At 33.4% G+C, this 20,613-nt stretch overlaps 1 protein-coding gene across 3 annotated transcripts in view; it reads left to right on the top strand.

Moving 5' to 3' along the window:
* Positions 1-20,044, top strand: part of MEMO1 (mediator of cell motility 1) — a 124,954-nt gene extending 104,910 nt beyond the window's left edge. For all 3 annotated transcript variants that reach the window (XM_043604202.1, XM_043604200.1, XM_043604201.1), the window contains 3 exons: positions 7,582-7,658; positions 17,912-18,016; positions 19,372-20,044. In XM_043604202.1, coding sequence (XP_043460137.1) covers positions 7,582-7,658; positions 17,912-18,016; positions 19,372-19,503 — 314 coding nt within the window. In that variant the 3' untranslated portion in view covers positions 19,504-20,044. The remainder of the gene's footprint in view (positions 1-7,581; positions 7,659-17,911; positions 18,017-19,371) is intronic.
* The last annotated feature ends 569 nt before the right edge of the window (positions 20,045-20,613 follow it).

Genomic DNA, 20,613 nt, shown 5'->3' on the forward strand with positions numbered 1-20,613 from the left:
CAATATCTATTCATCCTTCAGTTATTTCTTTGATTATAGAGAAAACAGAAGGCACAAGACTATAAATTTTAAGATATAGTACTAGAATGGCCAGAAAAACATCCTCAATGAGATACAGGGAGGCCTGGCTTTTATATGTCTTAAGCATTGATTCCTAGAGCTGACAATATTTATCTGGCCTGGTTAGGCTGATATTTTCTCTTACCTTGCTCTGTGAGTGGTTTTGAGATTTCATTTTAAGAGAACCATCCTCCCTAATGGTATAGATAAGTATTGGGGTTTAAGTCACTGATTTCTCGTCTGGGGCTGATTGTCCTCTGAGGGGGCATTTGGAAATGTCTGGAGACATTTTTGGTCATCACAATGGGGTGGAGGTGGGAAGCGGGGATGCTTTAGGCATCTGCTGAGTAGAGTCCAGAGAAGCTGCTTCATAAACATCCTACAGTACACAGGACAGCCTTCCACATCAAAGAATTATCCTGCCCAAAATGTCAGTAGAGCTGAGGTGGTGAAGCCCAGGTTTAAGGTATGCAGGTAGCTGTACTACCTTGCCAAACTCCCTAAGAGGTTCTCAGGGGTGTTTAGTAATCAGTTCTATTGGCTAGTTTGCTACCTTTGGCAGAAGTTTTTTTTTATGGATTACAAGTATATTACTTAGATCTGAGGGCTAGGTATTTGCTTAAAAAGAGTTCTTTTCTTAGAAATTCTGAAGTTTAGTCATAGTTGATCTTAAAAACTAAGGTATATCATTATTGGAAAAAGGGCTCTTTTTCTTAGTATTCTGAATTTACATTGGTAGTAAAGCATGTCCATATGTTTTAGAAATTAAAAATTCTTAAAAATTTTTTTTTTATTATTTATATTTTGAGAGACAGAGCTTGAGGAGGGAAGGGGCAGAGAGAGAGAGAGAGACAGAGAGAGTCACAGACTCCAAAGCAGGCTCCAGGCTCTGAGCTGTCAGCACAGAACCTGATGTGGGGCTCGAACCCATGAACTGTGAGATCATGACCTGAACTGAAGTCGGACGCTTAACCTACTGAGCCACCCAGGTGCCCCAGAAATTAAAAATTCTTAAAGCATGTGACCCGTCCCTCTTCACTTTTAAGACCTCTATGAATCACTTTACTTTTAAGATTTAAGTAGTTAGTTCCCCTGATACTGTTCTTCAGAATTGAAGTTCTCCCTCTAGGTTGGTACCATGTGCACTCACAGCATACATCCACACAGAAATCAGTATAATGCTATAATAGTGCTCTTCTCTGTAAAATCATCCTTTTCACCTCAATAATGAATTCTAAAGCAAACAAGCCCTAGTTCACTACTATATTTAAGTACGATATTGAGAGAGAGAGAGAGATGAATTTTGTTTTATACCCTACCTAGGTTTTTAGAAAATTATTTAGGCCGTTTGATCTGTGTTCTAGAAAATTTTGGTATTTAAATTATAAGATAAGATTTCCTGGTGATAATTACAAAAAAGAACCCCAAGTTTCCAAAGATTGGTAGATGTTATGAGAATTATCCAGAAACTAAAACATATTTATATCTACATTTGGTGGTTAAGTAATAGAACTTTTCCAAGTGTTTGTTTTTTTAGTATGACTATCACTGATAATACCCATTAAGTGCTTACTTTGTACTTATGAAAAAAGCACTGTACTAATTCTTATTGGGAAAGTTGATGAAGGTCTGGTGATAAGTGGAAGGTATTGCATGGATACTATTTCAAAATTGGTGTTTCCCTCTATAATTCTAATAGTAACTGTCATTTTTATAAAGTAAGATTTATTTTCTATTTTATGTGCCTAATTGAAGTAATATGAATCATGGTCTAGTTATGGGTTAAAATGTCTCAGAAATTTTCATGTTTCTCAAATTCATGCTCTGGTGGCGTTGGTCATCTTTTCTATATTAATGGATGCTATACTCCCACTTCAAAAAACTAGCTTTTTCTTGTGAAGATATTTCTTAATGGTTTCTTCTTCTGTCTTTTTTTCTTTTTTTGTGAAGATACTATATACATTGCTTTTACTATATCATATTAATGGTAACACTGAACTGTAAATCATTTCATAGGAAGGATTCACTTCCTCAAATACTCAGAGATTTTCAAAGCATCATTGACTTAAGCTGTCAACACACTGTATATTTCTAAATAGCTGATTTTTGAAACAAAATTGATTATGGTACAGTTGACAAATTACTCAGATATATACAGTGGAATTTTGTTTTTGTTGAATAGTGGATTAGAGTCCTGGCAGAGACAACAAATTTCATTTCTAGTCATTGTTTATATTATGTCCAGCTTCTGTTAAAAACAAAGCAGGGAATTTGGTGACAGAGACAGTGGGAAACCTGTATGTAATTGGCAGGGTTTTGCCTGGTTGATTTTATTTGTTAGCCAGTGTCCATTACAAGAATGACTTTTTTTTTTTTCAATTGTACCTTGTTTTAAAGATGTTCCATCTCTCAGATCCCATTTAAATTTTATGTGGACTTGAAAATGGCATTAGAGAGAGAAAAAGCAGAAAGACTAAAATATTCTCAAGTTTTTTTTGGGTGGGAAAAACTAAGGGAGAGTGGGAACCTGGATTACATTATGCCCCTTCTTTCTGTCCCTTCATTTGAATCCGCACCCTGCCTCCGCCCCCTCCCCCCCCCCCCCCCCCCCCCCGCAAACCCTCAGCATTTCAATTCTCGCCTTTTATTTTATCGTAAGTCTAATCCACATGGAAATTCATTAGTCAGCCCAATAGAGTGATGTTTCCTAGTAACTCTTTTCATAATCCTACCTCATTTCACCCTTCTTGCTGCTACCAGGGATTGTGGCATAAGTGAAGGACATTTGCTGCTAGTAATTGATTTTTACTCTGGTTAGGTAATGTGAACCCTATACTTTTTCTGATCAAGTTTCTTGTCCTATAAGATGGCTCCATATAAGAGAATTTTGACTGGCCCTATTTTAGTTTTTCTAATTGGTAGAATTTTCATTCTGTTTTCCTAACTTTCAGTTTTGCTCTTCTCTTCTCTCTCTCTCTCTCCCTCTCTCCACACACACACACACACACACACACACACACACAATGTTTGAACTTTTCTGATCGCTCTGAAATTCATATTTTCAAATTTAGATTATTGATAGCTTTCATTAACATTTTTAACTTGTAAGATGTTTCTAAATGAAACTGGATCTAACAAATTGAAATTTTTAAAGTTGATTCATTCTTCTATGTAATTTTTCTTTTATGGTGGTTTTAAGTACAAATCAACTTCAGTAAATTTACTTGGTAAATGTTAATGATAAATTATTAAAATATGAATAAAGTTTACTACAGTCACTTCAGCAATTTTGGATTTTTACATATAAACTTTTATTTGTCTAAGTTTACATAATTTCTCTTTTATAAGTATGTGTCATGTATTAAAAGTGGCATTCCCTTAAATATTTATGATTTTATATCTTAGTTCAGATTTCTACTTTAATATATATTAACGAGTGATTATTCATGCATGCTCTTTTTCCTTTCTGTTGTCAGTCTCTTAGGAGTATACTAGGGTATTACTATTTTCTAAATATTGAAATTGGTTTGAGTATAAGTTAGCTAATTTCTGAAATACATCTTATCGAAGCTTTCATATTCGTCTTCTCAAATTTCATACATACTAATTTGACATATTTAAGTTTTTGATTTTTTGCAAGTATGAGAGAAGACTTTATTTTTACATTATAACTAAGACTTCAGAATGTAAGGACTATAGTTTTTTATGATTTCAATTATGAATGTCCCCAGTTTAGGCCCTTAGTATAGAATGAATGGCCTCATAGTCTATCTCACAAGTTGTTGTGAGGTTAACTCAAATAATTGAAAATATTTTAATATATAAACATAAAGTGACTAAGTGAATGTATAATAGTACAGTTTTTACTGGACATATGTCTGAAAGTCTGTCTTGTTGACTAATCTTTTGGGAGGTTTATTGATCAACTTTCCAAGCTCATTGTTTATTTCTACAATCCAGTGTATAGCTTAATGTTGAGGTATTTGATATTTTTTTACTTTTTGTTTTGAGGTACTTAAAAAGTAGTGTTGGTTCTTGTACCATTCATTGTTATGTTTGTCCTCATTAGTTGATTGTTGTGTGTTAAACAGACATCCCTGGAGCTTACTCTCCACACTCTGTGAATCCACTCATTAATCACCAGTCACCTTTGGAGATGGGAAAATTACTTACCTGTATTTCTTTTTCTCAGAAAGCGTGCTCTGGAATGGATTCACAAATGAGCTACCCTCCTTCCCTCAAAGAGTAAGGTTTCTGCTTTACAGGATTTTTTTTCTTGGGTTATTTTTCCTCTCATCTTTTGAATTTGAAAAGAACTGAGGGAAGGCACCTGAAGAAACTACTGACATACTCACTAGGGGAGTTCCAAAGCTTGTGCTGCCCCTAGGGGCAGTGTCAATGGCTCTTAAAGCTAGAAAGCTCATACTTGGAGTTGAAACAGGGGCTCAAAGAATCCATTTTCCCAGTGTACCTTCTGAAAGGATAAGTTTCAGGTAAGTAATTTTCTCTTACTATGTGATATGCTTTATTCATACTTATAAAAATATGCAAGTCCAGTTCTCCAGGTACATAGGCAACTGTATTTACTCAGTTTAGATGCATAAGCTTTACTGAATGTTAGAAGTATTATAAAACAAATGTCTGATCATGAGTTATATGAAATCATAATATATTTTAAATCAATAAATATTTGATTAAAGGTGCATTTGATAAACAGTGTATTGTGCTAGTGTTGTCATGTCTCTTATTTCTCACTAAATAAAATCTGGATAAACTTCTTTTTAATAATTAAATACAAAAGTGTTTTTTTTTTTTTTTTTTTGCATTCAGATTCCAAGAGGTGTGTAGCTAAAGTGTGTGCATGCATGAGCGCGTGCACACCAACCCACACCTATATACACATGTAGGCTAGGATGATGTAAACTACTTCAGATTAGATGTTTTCTGTGTGTGTAGTGACCAGAATGAATTACTCAAGTAATTTTTAAATGCTTGTACAATTTTTAAAAATTGTGAAGACAGTTTGAGCTGTTTAAGTAAGGTATTTTTTCAGTGTAGTAACTATATGTAGTGTGGATTTAGCTACTTAGTCAATATATTATTTAGAGCTCATAAGTATTTCTACTCAATTCTTCAGCTACAAAATGCAAGATAGCTACCTAAAGAGTAGCAAGAGGTAGATAGCAAAATGTTAGAAACATTTGCTCATCAATCTTCTGTGTATTTTGTCCTTCTTTTTAAATCACATGCTGATTTAATATTTTAAAACATTTGAAACATTTTCTGTATTTTTCTCTTCAGAAGTAGCTTTTAAGTGAATGTTACATTGAAAACTGTCCATACGAACAAGGCAGCATTTTCAAGTAGTTACCCTTTTCACTTATGATTAAGGCAGGTTTGACCAACTTCATTCATTTGAAAATGGCAGCTCCGAACTTGGAAATACGCAGAAAAGACTTTTCAGTAGCAAATGGTTATCACAAAGTCCATGCATTTTACTCTGCACCTGAAGAGTAGCAGTTTTCAGATTAGATAATTGTGTCCCAGTCACAGGGTTTATTGACAGCTAAAACTAATAGCTATTTCCTGAAGCAAGAAAAAGAATACATTAGTATAAACCTGAAGCAGTTCAAGTTCGAAGAATATTCACTGTGATTGCTTCCAAGGATATTACTCTTACTATAGTTGACAGTGAGTCAGAATTTTCTTGTCTAAGATTATTCATTTAATTGTTCATTCATTTCACAAATGATTTGGCATAACTCTATCAAAAAAACTTTGAAATAGAAGTAGAAATTTTGTACTAATGAATTGAATCAATGAGTTATTGGGACAGGCTTTAGATATGTCTTTGAGCCTTCCAATAGCCACCTGGAAAATAGGAAAAATAGGGTTATAGAGTTCTCATTATTAGGTAGGAGTAAGTACGTACATTCTGTAAAGAAAAACAAAACTAAGCCTAACTCTAAATTTTGAAAGAAATGTATGATGAGTTATTTAACATAGGGGCATTGAGTGATGAGTTGTCACTATGTAAGAATTTTTTCAGTGCAAGGACTGTAATGGATCTCATAGTTATGGCAACATTTAGTAATCTTCAGTGTTTACAAAAAAAGTTGTTGTATCCAGAAAGCAGATAATCGTCTTAGAATCCTATTGCTGATTCTAGGATATCATGAATTATAAGATGCGATACTGATTTAATAGAAGCTCTTGAGGGAAAGTAAGAACTGCTACATTGAGTAATTGTACATAGTAATGTATGTGAAAAGCTAAAATTAAAATTTAAGGAAATACAGTATATTATAGAAAGATGACCATCAAATATGACCAACATCAACATGTAAAGGAAGTGTTGAGAACTATGATGTGTGGTTTTTTTTTTCTAAAAAAGAGCATCAAAGAAGTTTTTTTATTTTCCGTTGCTCGTCATTTATAGTAAGATTAAACAGAAAACTTAGAAATCATAATTATCCAGCTGGAGAGACCCATCTTCTCGGGTGTGAAGATAATAATTGTATATGTGAACTTTGCTGTAAAAATGAAGCTACAAGACACATAGTGTGTGCATACATGACTGGTATACTCTAATACTTTTTAAGTGCATTGATGGATCTTTAAAAATGACTAAATACAAAAGTAATGAGTTCCTACATAGGCATCACAGAAATAAATACAAGTGTAGATGTATCTGAAATACAACATAATCAGTGGAATAAGATAACCACAATTAGTTATGACTATATTTAACTTTTGGTTTTTATGTAACTATAGTAGGAAGCAAAATGTATTACCTGAGCCTTTTGTTTTCTGTCTTCTTTTCAAGCTTCTTCCATTTTACCCTCTCTTTCTTGGAGAAGAGCTAAACGTTGAATGTTCTGTGCTTGTACTCTTACTGAGATTTTTGTCAGACTAGGACTATTTATTATATTTATTCTTTTGTGCCTCCTATTTTAAGGCACCTGTATTGCTTTTTCAAGTAGAGAGTTTTGCAAAAATGAGATAAATTTTTTTTATTGAGGTCATAAAAATCACATAAGCCATGTGTTTCTCTGACCTGCAATTTTTTTTTTCTGTAATAGAGATCAAATCTTTGTACTTATCCAGCAAAAGCTAAGCTTCCATTGATTTGTTACATTGAGATAGTTTTCTTAAACCAAATTTCCTTGAATCGTATTCTTTGGGTTTACCTTCCGTTACAGACTGATACAATATGTTTAACATTGCTTCTAACTTTTAAGCTGTTTTGTTTCCTTAGTCTTTTGTATTGCTCGTCACTTTAAGGTTCTACAGTTTGAAATAGTTTTTAACATCATAAAACACTGTTGATATATCATTTCTTTATCACCTTCCCAAATATGCCTTTTATTTTTATGTACAAGGGCTCTTGGGAATGATTCTCTCAGAGGCTTAAGCTGTGCTTTGCCCTCCATGAGAACTGAAATTATTTGGTAAGCGCTTGCTTTCTTTTTAGCTTCTAATTTTTCCCTATTTTATTTTGTACATGATATTTGTTTCAAGGTCAAAGGTTCCGTTACAGTTACTATGATGAATCCCAGGGGGAGATTTATAGATCCATTGAACATCTAGATAAAATGGTAAGTCTTTCAGGTGTGGGTTTTAATGCTCTAAGGTGTTTTCTTTCATTTCAGTTTAGTGATTCAAGACTTAATGTGTTGAATTATACAGTGGACTAATAATTCTTTCCCTACCTACCTAACTAAATGTGCAAAATATAGTTTATCATCATATGAATATTGATTATAAAAATAATCCCTTTTCTATTAGTTGAAATTTCCTTTATCTTTTTTTGATTAATGAGACTAAGAATAATTAGATTTGGATTTTAGATGCTATTTGGGGGAGTGTCTCAGGTTTAGGGAAGACAGGATACTAATGCCATTACTTATTTTTAAGCAGAAACAACCACAGCAAATTCTTAGTTTATTTTATTATTTAATTGTATCTTTTGGCCATTTGGATTTTCTGAAATGGTGTTTCATTTTGTTGTTTTATATATAGAATTTAAAAATATGATTGTATTCTTACATGGCCCAGGACTACAGTAGACATTGATCTTGCTGTCATTTTCCTTGAAGTAGTACAGTAGTCATAGTACTTGTTTTCATATTTAAAAAGTCATACAAATAATTTTGTTTTTTTTTTGTTTTTTTTTTTTTTACCTAAAATAGAATATTAAATATAGCAGATATCTCACTGATTGGAACAGAATATTAAATATAGCAGATACATCATTAATTTGAACAGAATACTAAATATAGATGAATCTCTAATTTGAACAGAATATTAAATATAGCAGATAAATCACTAATTTGCTCTGACTTTTGACATCATTTTAGTTCCCTAGTCCTCAATTTGTCATCTCTAAGATAAGAGACTTGGAGTAGGTGGTCTCTAAATTGTCTTTAAACTCCATCAGACTTTAAGCCTGTGATCTGTTAAAATCAACTTTACCCCTGTTTGAAAAGCCTTATGCATATGTTTTAATACAAGAATATTTAGTCTAAAGTAGATAAAACATTTTAGTAAAGAATCTGGATCTAAAACTATAGCTGGGCTATTATCTTGTATATTTTATTAAAGGCAAAATGGAATGAATGCAAATTTAGTTACTTAGGAGATTTTATCATATTTAAATTTATCTTGTTACTTAGATCCAATTATGTCTGAACACTTTTGCTTTGGAATTTTGTTTGGATTTTAATCTACTGACTTTTTTTTTGCCTTTATGATGTTGTCGTTTCAGTCTTTAATTCTTTTCTGGCTTCTTCTGATCTTATTCTTCTGAGGCTTAGTGCTCACTTGCCTCAGAAAACTTTTCTGGTTCTGTTGTCATTTATTTTTTTCATGTAGCAAGTGGTTAATGGGTGTCTAATGCGTGTCTGGTACTGTGTGAAGTATTGCAGATGTTAAGAAGAGAAAACATTGTCTCCCACTTCATGGAACTTACAGTGTAGTCATTGAACAGACTTAGAAACTATTATGGTGTAGAGATGTAAGAGATATTTAGGACACACACTCTCCTTATTGTTCCATGAAAATGACATACGTGTGCCTAGCTTAGGACTTTTGCCCTTTCTACACTCGACTGTCTTACTTACTCTGTGGCTTTGCTCTGCTTCACCTTCCCAATGGTACTGGCTGCCCTGTTTAATTTTGCATCATACCCATTTAGCATTCCCAATCCACTTAACCCTGCTGCAGTTTTTCTTTCAACAAACTAAATATTGTACTTATCACAGTTTTGTTAGGAAATTTATTTTGTTCTCTGACGTATCCAAAGTGCTTAGAGTCGTGAGTAGAACATTAGTAGGTGCTCAATAAATATTTTTCAAGTGAATGAATTAGTGAATATAATCTTCCTCCGTACATAATTAAATTAAGCAAATACCCTAACTGTAATATGAAAAAGAAATAAAGGGAAAGTAATTTATGATAAACTAGTATATTTTTTAATAGTGTAAGCACCCAGATGCCAACTATATTAGGAGACATTATGAAGTAGTTAAATGCTTCCACATTGTATCATTAATATAAGAGCTACCAATCCAGACCTAAACAGTTATTTTATATTTGTGACTCACATTACTAAGCTGTGTTGCAGGGTGACTCGATTTCCCAAAATGGAGAATAATTCTTAGAAAAGTTGTAACCTAAACAAAATATAGCCTTCCCTCAGTTTACGTGATATGGAAATTCCTGGCGAATCTACTGTATATTAAAACCAGGCAAAACTTCTTAGTATTTATATATAAAATAGGGTTAAGGGTATAAAGAATTATACATGATTGTTTCATCTATGTGGACATGTCAGAGTGCTTTGGGATGAGAACAGTTATTTGTGTGGAGGACAGTCCTGTGTTAGAGGACATTCAGCATCCTTGGACCCCACTCACTAAATTCCCCAGTAGCGTCTTCTAATTATTGGGACTTCGCAAAAATATGCCCACAACTTTCCATTACGCCCCTATGGTAAACCGTCCTTCTATGACCCTACCCTACTTAAGTTTTCTTCTCAATATTAATTACTGTGTGACTTGTTATTTGTTGATTTGTTTGGTGATACCCTTCCCTATTAGGTTATAAGCTTTATGAGATCAGGATCTTTGTCCATTTTTTATTTTCGGCCTTTCACTGGGTACTAAATATATATAGTTATTGAGTGAATCAATGGAAGAATGGACAGGGTAGTGGTGAGAAATGAAGCTAGAGAATCTGGAGCAGGCTGTTTAAGGGGTATTATATAGGAAAGTGATAAAATCAGATTGTATTTGAATAGATCACATAGCTGCTGTGTAGCAAGTAGGCTGGTGGGAGGTCAGAAGAGAAATCAGTAGACCAGTTTGGTAATCCAGGTGACAGATGGTAATTTAGACAGTAGATAGGGTGGTGATGGTGGAAGAGAGGGACAGAGTGGATATATTCAGCGTATTTAAGAGATAGATTGATGATAGGACTTGGAGATTGCTTGAACTTGCTGAGGAAGGAAGTATCAAGGATAGCTTCTAAATTTCTGACTTATGCTGCTGGTTGGGTGTTGGTACTATTTACTTAGGCTTAAAGCACAAGAAGATAGGACTGATGTTTTAGGAAGTAGGGAAATCATAAATCCCATTAAGGATGTGTTATATTTGCTGTTGCCTTTAAGATGTCCAAGTGGACATGTCAGTCAGGTAGGCATTTGGATTTTCATTTTGCTAGTTATTTTTGAGTGCGCTTACAGTCCTAGGCACTGTTGGAGATATGGCAGTAAACACACTTGCTCTCACAGAACTTTTTTCTAACAGGAGGATATATATATATATATATATATATGTGTGTGTATATATATATATATACACACACACACACACACACACACACACACACACACACACACACATATATATGTATGTGTGTGTGTGTGTGTGTGTATATATATATATATATATATATATATATATATTATAAAGGTAAGGGTATGTATAAGTTAGTTTCCAATAGTGATATGTGCTATACAGAAAATATAGAAAGGGTTTTGAAATGGTAAATGATTTGAGTGATTGGTGACTGAGTGATTGTAGAAATACTTCCCTGAGGAGAGACATTAAGCTGAGATAGTGATGGTAAGAAGGAGCAAACCAAATTCAGATCTGAGGAGTGAGCATTCTTGACAGAGGGACCTGCCCGTGCAAAGATGGGAAAGAGGCTGGTGTGTGAAGAAAAGGAAAAAAAGGACAGTGTTGCAGGAGTGCAGTAGGTAAGGCTAAGAATGGTACAAGCTGTGGCAGGAGGGACAGACAGAGAGCAGATAATGGAGGACTTTATATTCTAGGGTAAGAAATGTATGTAAGTACAAGGGGAAGTGAAAATGATGTAATCACATTCTTTTAAAGGTTATTCTGGTGGTTGTGTAGAGGATGGATTCTACATAAGGTTCAAGAGTAGTAATGATGGACGTGGGCAGTAGTTGAGGGGAGAGATGATAGTAACTTGGACTAGGGTGGTATAAGTGGATATGGAAAGAAGTTGGTAGATTTGAGATCTCTTTCAGAAGTATTAAACAGAGCTTTGCTAAGGAATTAACTATATTGGCTTGAAGCCCAGAGAATAGGCCTGGAGTAAGTTTGAGAGTTCTAACAGGTAGATGGTAATCAGAGCCAGACCAGAGGTAAGATTGTCTACTATAGTAATCCTTAACCTTGTCTTTATAACCTAAATCATCCATGGAACTTTTTCAAAATAGACTTGCCCGTACCTGCCCCAGGAGATCGCCTTTTGGTAGTATGGAAAGAGTCTTAACATCTTTTTACTCCTAAATTTGCTTTGTTAGGTGAATTTAAACTGTCTTACTATAGCCCCTAATCTGTTTAAGTAGAACAAAATTTCCTATTTATCTGTCTTCCCTTGTTTTCTATTCAGCTCTTTAAATCATTAGTCAACTTTAATTAAGCAACATTTAATTTTGCACAGGTAAGAATTTGTGAATCCATGAATTGATGCTTTTAGCACAGAGAGATGTTCTCCCCAAAATATTAGTTTACCCGGTGCTCTGAAGTCACCAAACATAGTGCCATTCTTTGGAACTCTCTAGAACTGTGGTCACATTTAAAAACTTTAATATTATTTATTATTCTATGTGTGTGTATATATATATATGTATATATATTTATATATAAATATCCGTACTTAATTCTTTCAGTCTTTTTTTTTTAATTTTTTAAAATGTTTTAATTTTATTTTTTGAGACAGAGAGAGACAGAGCATGAACGAGGGAGGGTCAGAGAGAGAGGGAGACACAGAATCTGAAGCAGGCTCCAGGCTCTGAGCTGTCGGCACAGAGCCTGATGTGGGGCTTGAACTCAAGGACTGTGAGATTGTGACCTGAGCTGAAGTCGGACGCTTAACTGGCAGAACCACCCAGGCGCCCCAATTCTTTTAGTCTTTTAATTCTATATTGATTGTTAGCTATTATTAAGAGAAGTAGCTTTGTTTATCTTTTTTTTTTTTTAACGTTTATTTATTTTTGAGACAGAGAGAGACAGAGCATGGAGGGGGGAGGGGCAGAGAGAGAGAAGGAGACACAGAATCGGAAGCAGGCTCCAGGCTCCGAGCCATCAGCCCAGAGCCTGACATGGGGCTCGAACTCACGGACCGCAAGATCGTGACGTGAGCTGAAGTCGGACGCTCAACCGACTGCGCCACCCAGGCGCCCCTGTTTATCTTTCTTGATGTATATTATCAGTTAGGCAGATAGACCTTGGTTTCTTACTTTGAGGCAGAGCAAAAAGAGTAACATTTATCCGTTGGCATCATTCTCATAATTCTCCTGAAATTGTTGCCTTTTCTGGTAGCTTCTAAGTCTTTGAAATTAGAACTTTTGTTCAAAAGTATATGTAGAACCAGTAAGCTTAAGATTGGCTTCTAAGTCTGCATCCGATTTACCATACTTTAGATGTCCAAAATCACCAGGGCATAATTTTTAAATTTTTATTTAAATAGACTGGGATACAGTTACTGAATATTGAGTATTTGCTTCTTATTAATATGTTTGAATTTGATATTTGATTTGATAGTTGACTTGGAGTCTGATTTTTGTGGTCCCTTTCTATTTATAGAATTTTTAAATGGCTCATAAGTGTTCCGTTCCTTTATTAGCGTGCTCTAAATTCAAGTTATAAGTCAATTCTGGGGGATTGGAGTAAATGGGTTGAAATAATCAGAATGGCTAGTTCCATACATATAATCACGTATGTATGTCTTTATGCATATATGTATATATGTACACTCACTGTTAGACTCTTATATAACCTGATTTTTAACTGATTTATATAACCAAATGGTGAATATCCCTCTGTATATTCCTTTTCCAAAGTGCCATTTTATGTTATAAATTATTTCATTCGAGAACCATATTTTAGTTTATGTGTGCAATCTTTTGAGAGCAAATATAATTGGATGGTTCTCTAGATGTATTAGCAAATGTTAGCAATTCTGAATTGTAATTATTATGCCTTTTGAAGTTTGATAAAATGAAAAACTATTTATAAAATTTTAGGTACAATCTGTTCAAAATTAGTGTGTAATAAAGTTTTGGCTCTATTTTTGTTATCAGGAAAATCTTATTACATATAGTTACTAAAGTAAGTAAAAGGGTTTCTAGGTTCTAAAAGCAGAAGAAAAACAGCTTTTCCTCTTATTGCAACATAATTATATCTCTAAAATTTGAATATCTTGGAATTGAATTATGTGAAAAAGATATGTAAAGAAAAATATATAGGAAAATAAACTGGATCTTCCAGATGTTGTAATTGGGGAAAAAAAAGAGTAACTAGTTACAGGAGATATAGATTCTGGAAGTGTTACAATAGTATTGGCTCCTGATTATGTTTTTGGTAATTAGTACTTTGCAATTTCAGTAATCGTAGTGACCAAAGCAGAACATACTTTAAGACATTGATTTTTGTGTACTTTGGAGATTATTTACTAGAAACATTAAAGATACATAAGTACATACATACATATCTTATATATGTCACATAACGTAATTTTTTTCTGTACCACTATTGATGTAGACCAATGTGTCATTATGGACATTGCCAGCTTATTTATGATTTGGCAAAGAGGATCTGAAAGTGTCATTGTAGCCATCTTTGTAATGTATTTTCCTTCCAAATTTATTAGTAGTCCTTTCATTTAATTTGAACTTGAGCTACTTTTCTTCCTATTCTTTTGTAAGTGAAATTGTTCATATTTGTCTACTCCTATTCTTTCTTGAACTTAGGCCAAGGTTTTATAATATCTTCTTTTAAGAGAGCTATTTATTAGTATGTTGCTTCTTAGCACTACTGTCTTTAGGGTGATTTTTTTCCCCCCATAAAACTTCTTTCACTCTAAGATTTTATCTTGTCGTCTCTTACAGAAAGCAGAATATTTCCTTTTCTTACCTTGCCTCCCTAAATGTACACTCATCTCTCTAATATATATATATCCTTACTTTAGAAAATGAGGCCTCAATGATAATATGGGATTAATTATGTGTTTGTAGTAATAAAAAGACATGGTTTTAGTTCTTATGTCTTAAAGTCCTCTAAAAACGTTTGCTCCTTTTTTGTGCTTGTTACTTTAGAGGGAGATTGCTTCTGGGTGATAATATTTAAAACTAAATTAAATTTGGGACACCTGGGTGGCTCAGTCAGTTACACATCCGACTTCAGCTCAGGTCATGATCTCCCAGTGCATGTGTTTGAGCCCTGCATGGGGTTCTCTGCTGATAGCCCAGAGCCTGGAGCCTGCTTCTGATTCTGTGTCTCCCTCTCTCTCTGCGCCTCCCCCCGCTCCTTCTCCCCCACACCCCTCTCTCTCTCCCCCCTCCCTCTCTCAAAGATAAACATTGAAAAATTTTAATTTAAATTAAATATCATATACAGATAAACTTTTTTTAAAAGGGAAGATTTTTGTTGTCTTAATCAGAGTCCTGAATTTTCAGCTTTGTCAGTTAAAACTGTGTATTCAGTTTAGGATTGCCACTTGGGATTTGACATTACAGGCTTTTTTACTCATTACTTGGAGAGTCAGCATAATGATAGATTCCCTCTGCCCTTGTCCCCCCCTCAAGGTAGAGAGTTAGCTTTCAGTCTGAGGATTTCTTGCTGAAGCTGCTAAATTTCTCAGAAACCCACATCGTGATGGATATAGGCTTTTGGAGTTCATGATGTTTGTTTTGTATCTTAGATCCTCACTGCTTCATATTAGATTTAAATTCATGCCAACAGATTCTCAATGTGCTAGGCCCTAGGCAAGATTTTCATCACCTGGACTTCAGATTCTTTGATCATATCTTCTAGTATTTTAGGGAATAGAAGATTAAGCATATTTGAGAAGCACTTAGTTTCTTCATCTTCTGCGAATTTTGGCAGTAGTGTTAAATTAGCATTTTCATCTCCTTGGAATTTTGGTAACAGTAATTTAAAAATTGTTAGCATCAAAATATAAATATATACAAAAGAATATATGCCAATGTTCTGTATTACTTAATGGATATCCTCTTTCTCATTATCATTATTGCTGTTGTTTGCAATACTTTATGAATTTTCCAATTGGAGACTTTCACTCATGAGAAAAGCCTTATTTTTTCTCTGTATCCCTTTATAAAAGTGCGTACCCTTTCACTGTCTTTATTTGTCAGAGAATTGATTGTAATGGAATTGATTCTTGTCCTAGTAGGTATATAACACACTTTAGGGAATTAAAAATTAAATTTTAATCCCTTAGTTTTCATCATCTCAATTTTGTCTTTTCCCTTCTGTAATTTAACTATTATATCTTAATTTTGAACACGTTATTTAGTAGTGTCTTCTCTACATGTATAACTTTATATCTTTCTCTGTGAAGCTTCTTGGCCAGCCATTTTGAATTCTTTGTCTTTAACAAATTTGAGCATTAAGTTTTCTTCTCTTTGAATTCTTCATGTCAATATATAAATGTGATAAGTTTGTTCAAAATGTACATTAAGATTTTAATATTAAAACATATAACAGAACCTCAGTGTTGCCTAATTTGCTAATGACTAGAATTCTATTTAAGGTAAGCTGTCCCAACTTCATCCAGAAACAATAAAAGTTCTCTCAAAATGTGTGTACCAGTTACAACTATGTGAGAGTATTTAAAGAATTGTTTGTATGTCTCTTATACTATATGAAGCAGAGTAAGTCAGTGAGAAAGAGCCTCAGATTAGAAATTTAGAGGCAAGCTTTTAACTGTTTTTTTTTTTTTAATGCCTCAATTTCTTCATCTTGTAGGAAGTTATATCTTGATTATCCATATGTATGGAAGAGATTTGTAACTCCATCTCTGCATTACTACTTGGTTTGGAAATATATTGTGTCATTTTCTTTGTACCAGAATCATGATACTAATTGTTTATCTTAGGTTTATGTTTTTGTTCATATTTCTCTGAACTTGCACCATATGTCACTGGAGACTGTTGACCTGGAAGCCTCCTGGTCTGTAAGGGAAAACAACTTAGCACATTAAACACTGGTTGTGGACAGATCTGAGAGGGGCTAATTGATGTGCAATCAATTGAAAGTTGATTACATACACACAACTATCTTTCAGATGTATTTGCAGGAAAGTGTGATGATGTTTATGAATGACTTGAATACTCTGAAAACAGGTTCTTTATAAAATTAAATTTTCATGCTGCCACTGCAGTACTTGTATGCAAGCTACTAATCTACTGATTACTGTCATTTTTCAGATGAGTGTTCATCTGATTACTCTAGGTGCTTTTCCACTGCTGTTGTTTTAAAACTTGTTGAAATATGATTTAAAAACCACACAAAATATAGCAGTTGATTCCTTGGTTAAACCACAATTTACATTCCTCTCAGAGTATGTTAGTCCAGTCTGTTGGACACAAATGTAAAATATTTTACCTGAATTAGAAAACAAGGTAAGGTAATTGGTGAATGAATGAGAATCAGTGATTTATTTGCTTTATTAAAGGTGCTCTCTATTATTGTACTATGAACACATTATTTAAATGCATTTGCAGAGTATGGAATTTAGTGTGAATAAGTGTCCAAGTCATAGTGGTTGTTTTAATAATATTAATAATATTTTTGATTCTGAATTAAAATCTTAAAAATAATGCATTATAGTTGAAAGTATCAAGAGAGAAAAAGATTTTTAAAAACTATTCAAAGAAGGACTATTTTGCTTAAGCATTTATCTTTTATGAGCTTTAAATTAAAATATGGTAGCTTTTTCTTAGTTTGTGCTATCTTTTTATCACATACTGATAATTCAGAATGCCTTGCATGTTATGTTTAAGTGTATGTTATGGAATTAGCTAAATTATAATAAACTTTTAATTATTTATGCCAGTGGCAGGAGAAATATGGTGGTTATGGGGAAAAACCAGCCATATGTCAAATTTAATTTTAGATTTTATATGAACATTTTCACAGCAGATTTACTTTCGTAAATATATTTATATAAGAAAAATGTAAAATTGTGAATGAAATGTTTGAGGATTGTGACCCAAGTGGTAACTGGTGATGGTGCTGTAGAAACACACCAGGAGGTCAGAAAAAACTGAAACTGAGGATTGGAAGTGTTCTGTTACTAAAGTATACATATTGTTTAGAGTTGACTATAATGAGATTACCTTTGATGAATGAGTTGGATATTTCACAAGGATTACTTAATGTATTTTCTTTACTTCTCTTTAACTAAAAAATTATGGTTTTTAGCTCTAAGTAACAGTTTTAAAATGTCATGAGAAAATAATAAATTATGTACCTTTTTCTTTGTCTTTCATCTTCTTTTTCTCTTCCTTTTTTAGGGTATGAGTATTATAGAACAATTAGACCCCGTATCTTTTAGCAATTACTTGAAGAAATACCATAATACTATATGTGGAAGACATCCCATTGGGGTGTTATTAAATGTGAGTATCCTTAGGAAGCCTTGGTTTTTAACATTTGATCCTGTGATGTTTCAAAATATCTTAATTATTATCATCTGTGCTACGTTATTAGCATTGTTTTTAGGTATATATAGTAAATATTCTTTTTAGTACACTTAAGATAATTTGGATTTCCATTATTTTGGTTACATGAATAAAGTTTTTACTGGAAGACAGGCCAGTGCTTTCTTTTAAATATAGAAAAATAATTTAGAATAGAAGCCTAGTTTTTCTCTTGACTCACAGCCATTATGTTCTTTACAAATAGAAGCAAAAGTAACCTTTGGTAATAAGTAACCTTATTAATTTTTTGGTTTTATTTAATGTTCTAGACTCCATAAAAAATAAACAGAAGATTCTGTTCTTGAACTTCAGATATTCATAATTTAGTAACACAAGACAGATGGCATGTATATATTTTTCTCTTTATAACAATAATATTTCATGTAAAGAGTAGTAAGAGGCAGAAGTTTCAGGTAGTTGGATTTTTGAAAGAGATAATAACAGTAATTTTTCCTCTAATAAATAAAACAGTATGGCATTCCTGAAAGAAAATGTGAGACTTTTTAAGAAAGAAGAAAGTGTATATACTCAGGAATGAGAGGAGGAAGCAATAATGTGTTCATTGTTTGGAGAGGCAGAGAAATCATGGAGAAGGTAATGTTAGTCTAGAACAGGGTAGGGTAGGACCTTGAAGTCCAGTGTTCGTTTAGTGTGATTTGATTTAGTACATTGTGGATTTTTAGGAATGGTTTTCTCTTAAGCAGTATTGGCTGGATGAAGAGCCTGTTCAGGGCTTTAAACTAATTCTTGAAATTTAAACTAGGTAAGCTGCACTAATTTCCTAAAGTCTGAATTGGAGCAAATAAAATTTTAATGAAGTAAATGATGAACTAATCCACAATTAAAGTAAAAATCCTGGTTTACCTCTTAGATCTAGAACTTAATTTATATATATATTTCACATCTCGTCAAACTTAGACAAAGAAGAGACCCCAGTATTTCATGACAGAAGTGGCTCCGATTTGGTTTAGAGAAAAGAGAGGTATATTTTTCTTGAAAGTGGCCTTATTAAATATAATAAAGGTAGGGTGAAAGATGACTGATACTTATCAACAAGCTAGGTTAGTAGAAGTTCTTTGAGAGAATGAAATAAGGAGTCCTCTGTTTTACCTATTTAATATGTGACAAGATATTCAAGAAACAACTCAAGAGAAGAGTAAAGAATCTAGGCTTCAGCTGTGGAGCGGACAAAATTAAGCCACCAACACATTCAAAGAGTACTCACTTTTTTATTATGAGGTCTGTTGTAACTAATTTTTCTTTCCCCCCCCCAGGCTATCACAGAGCTCCAGAAGAATGGAATGAATATGAGCTTTTCCTTTTTGAATTATGCCCAGTCAAGCCAGTGTAGAAACTGGCAAGACAGTTCAGTGAGTTATGCAGCGGGAGCACTCACGGTCCACTGAAGCTCTGAATCCTCAGGGATGCCACCTGCACATACTCATTCTCTGTCCGGGGTCCCAGCCTAGCCCTTACCAAGATACTGGTCCTGGTTTGGGGGGATTCTGAAACCTCAAACTAATAGAACTTTCTTCTCTTCTTTTCTAGTAGGTGTAGTCCTTCCTTAATTTCAACTCATTAAAAAATGCTTTATAGTTTAGGGCAGTGGAAGGAAGGCTGGCATCAAAATATTTTGATCAAAAAAGATGGCAATGTGAAGGCCCAGTTGTGGGAGACAGTTTTTTTGAGAGTAACTTGTAAAGCATTTACCATATCCTAAATTTGCACTCTTTGCAGACTTGTGCACATATATTCCGCTTTCAGAATAGTTTTGCAAATTGTACACAAACAAACAAAAAAGGGTGGAAGCTTTTTAATAAAGAAATTGCATTTATAAATGATCTGTATTAGAATATAATAAATCTCCAGTTATAGTCAATTACTACCCGTGTTGTACAACAGATACCTTCTATTTTAGTTGCTAATAAAGGGCTACACAACTCAAAATAGTCTGATTTAAACTTATTGCTCTGTGGTACATAAGAAAATTGTTTTTTTATTAATTCCATCTCAGAATTTTTATGTTAAAAGTGGTAAACTTCAGCTCATGTAGAGATATGTTAGGATGTATTTTATTTTTTACATATTTATGTGATTTTTTTTATCACAGATAGAATCATATTTTAAAGTTAGCTTTTAAATTACATATAGTTTGCCTTTTTGTGTGTGACATCACTTTGTGTCATTACTATATTGTAACGATATAAATTCAAGATTGGTAAAAGAATGTAGATGTAGTCCTTTCCTTCAAAGATTGTGTTTGATAGGCACTAGTCTGCAAATGAGGAAATGTTGAAGAGTATTCTTAGTGATTTTCAAATCATTGCAGACCAAACACTACTGCTATGCCTTTGTAGTGCTTTTAAGCAGTTTGACTCTCTATTTGAATTTATAGCAAGAAATCATTAACAATAACAAAAACAAAAAAAGCCACTGGATTTTCTTACAGTTCTACAAATTTTTTTGTCATGATTTTTGGTGCGGCTCTTCCAACTAAAATAATGGTATGGTGTTGT

Source organism: Prionailurus bengalensis, chromosome A3 (assembly GCF_016509475.1).
Source record: "Prionailurus bengalensis isolate Pbe53 chromosome A3, Fcat_Pben_1.1_paternal_pri, whole genome shotgun sequence".
Classification (NCBI taxonomy): domain Eukaryota; kingdom Metazoa; phylum Chordata; class Mammalia; order Carnivora; family Felidae; genus Prionailurus; species Prionailurus bengalensis.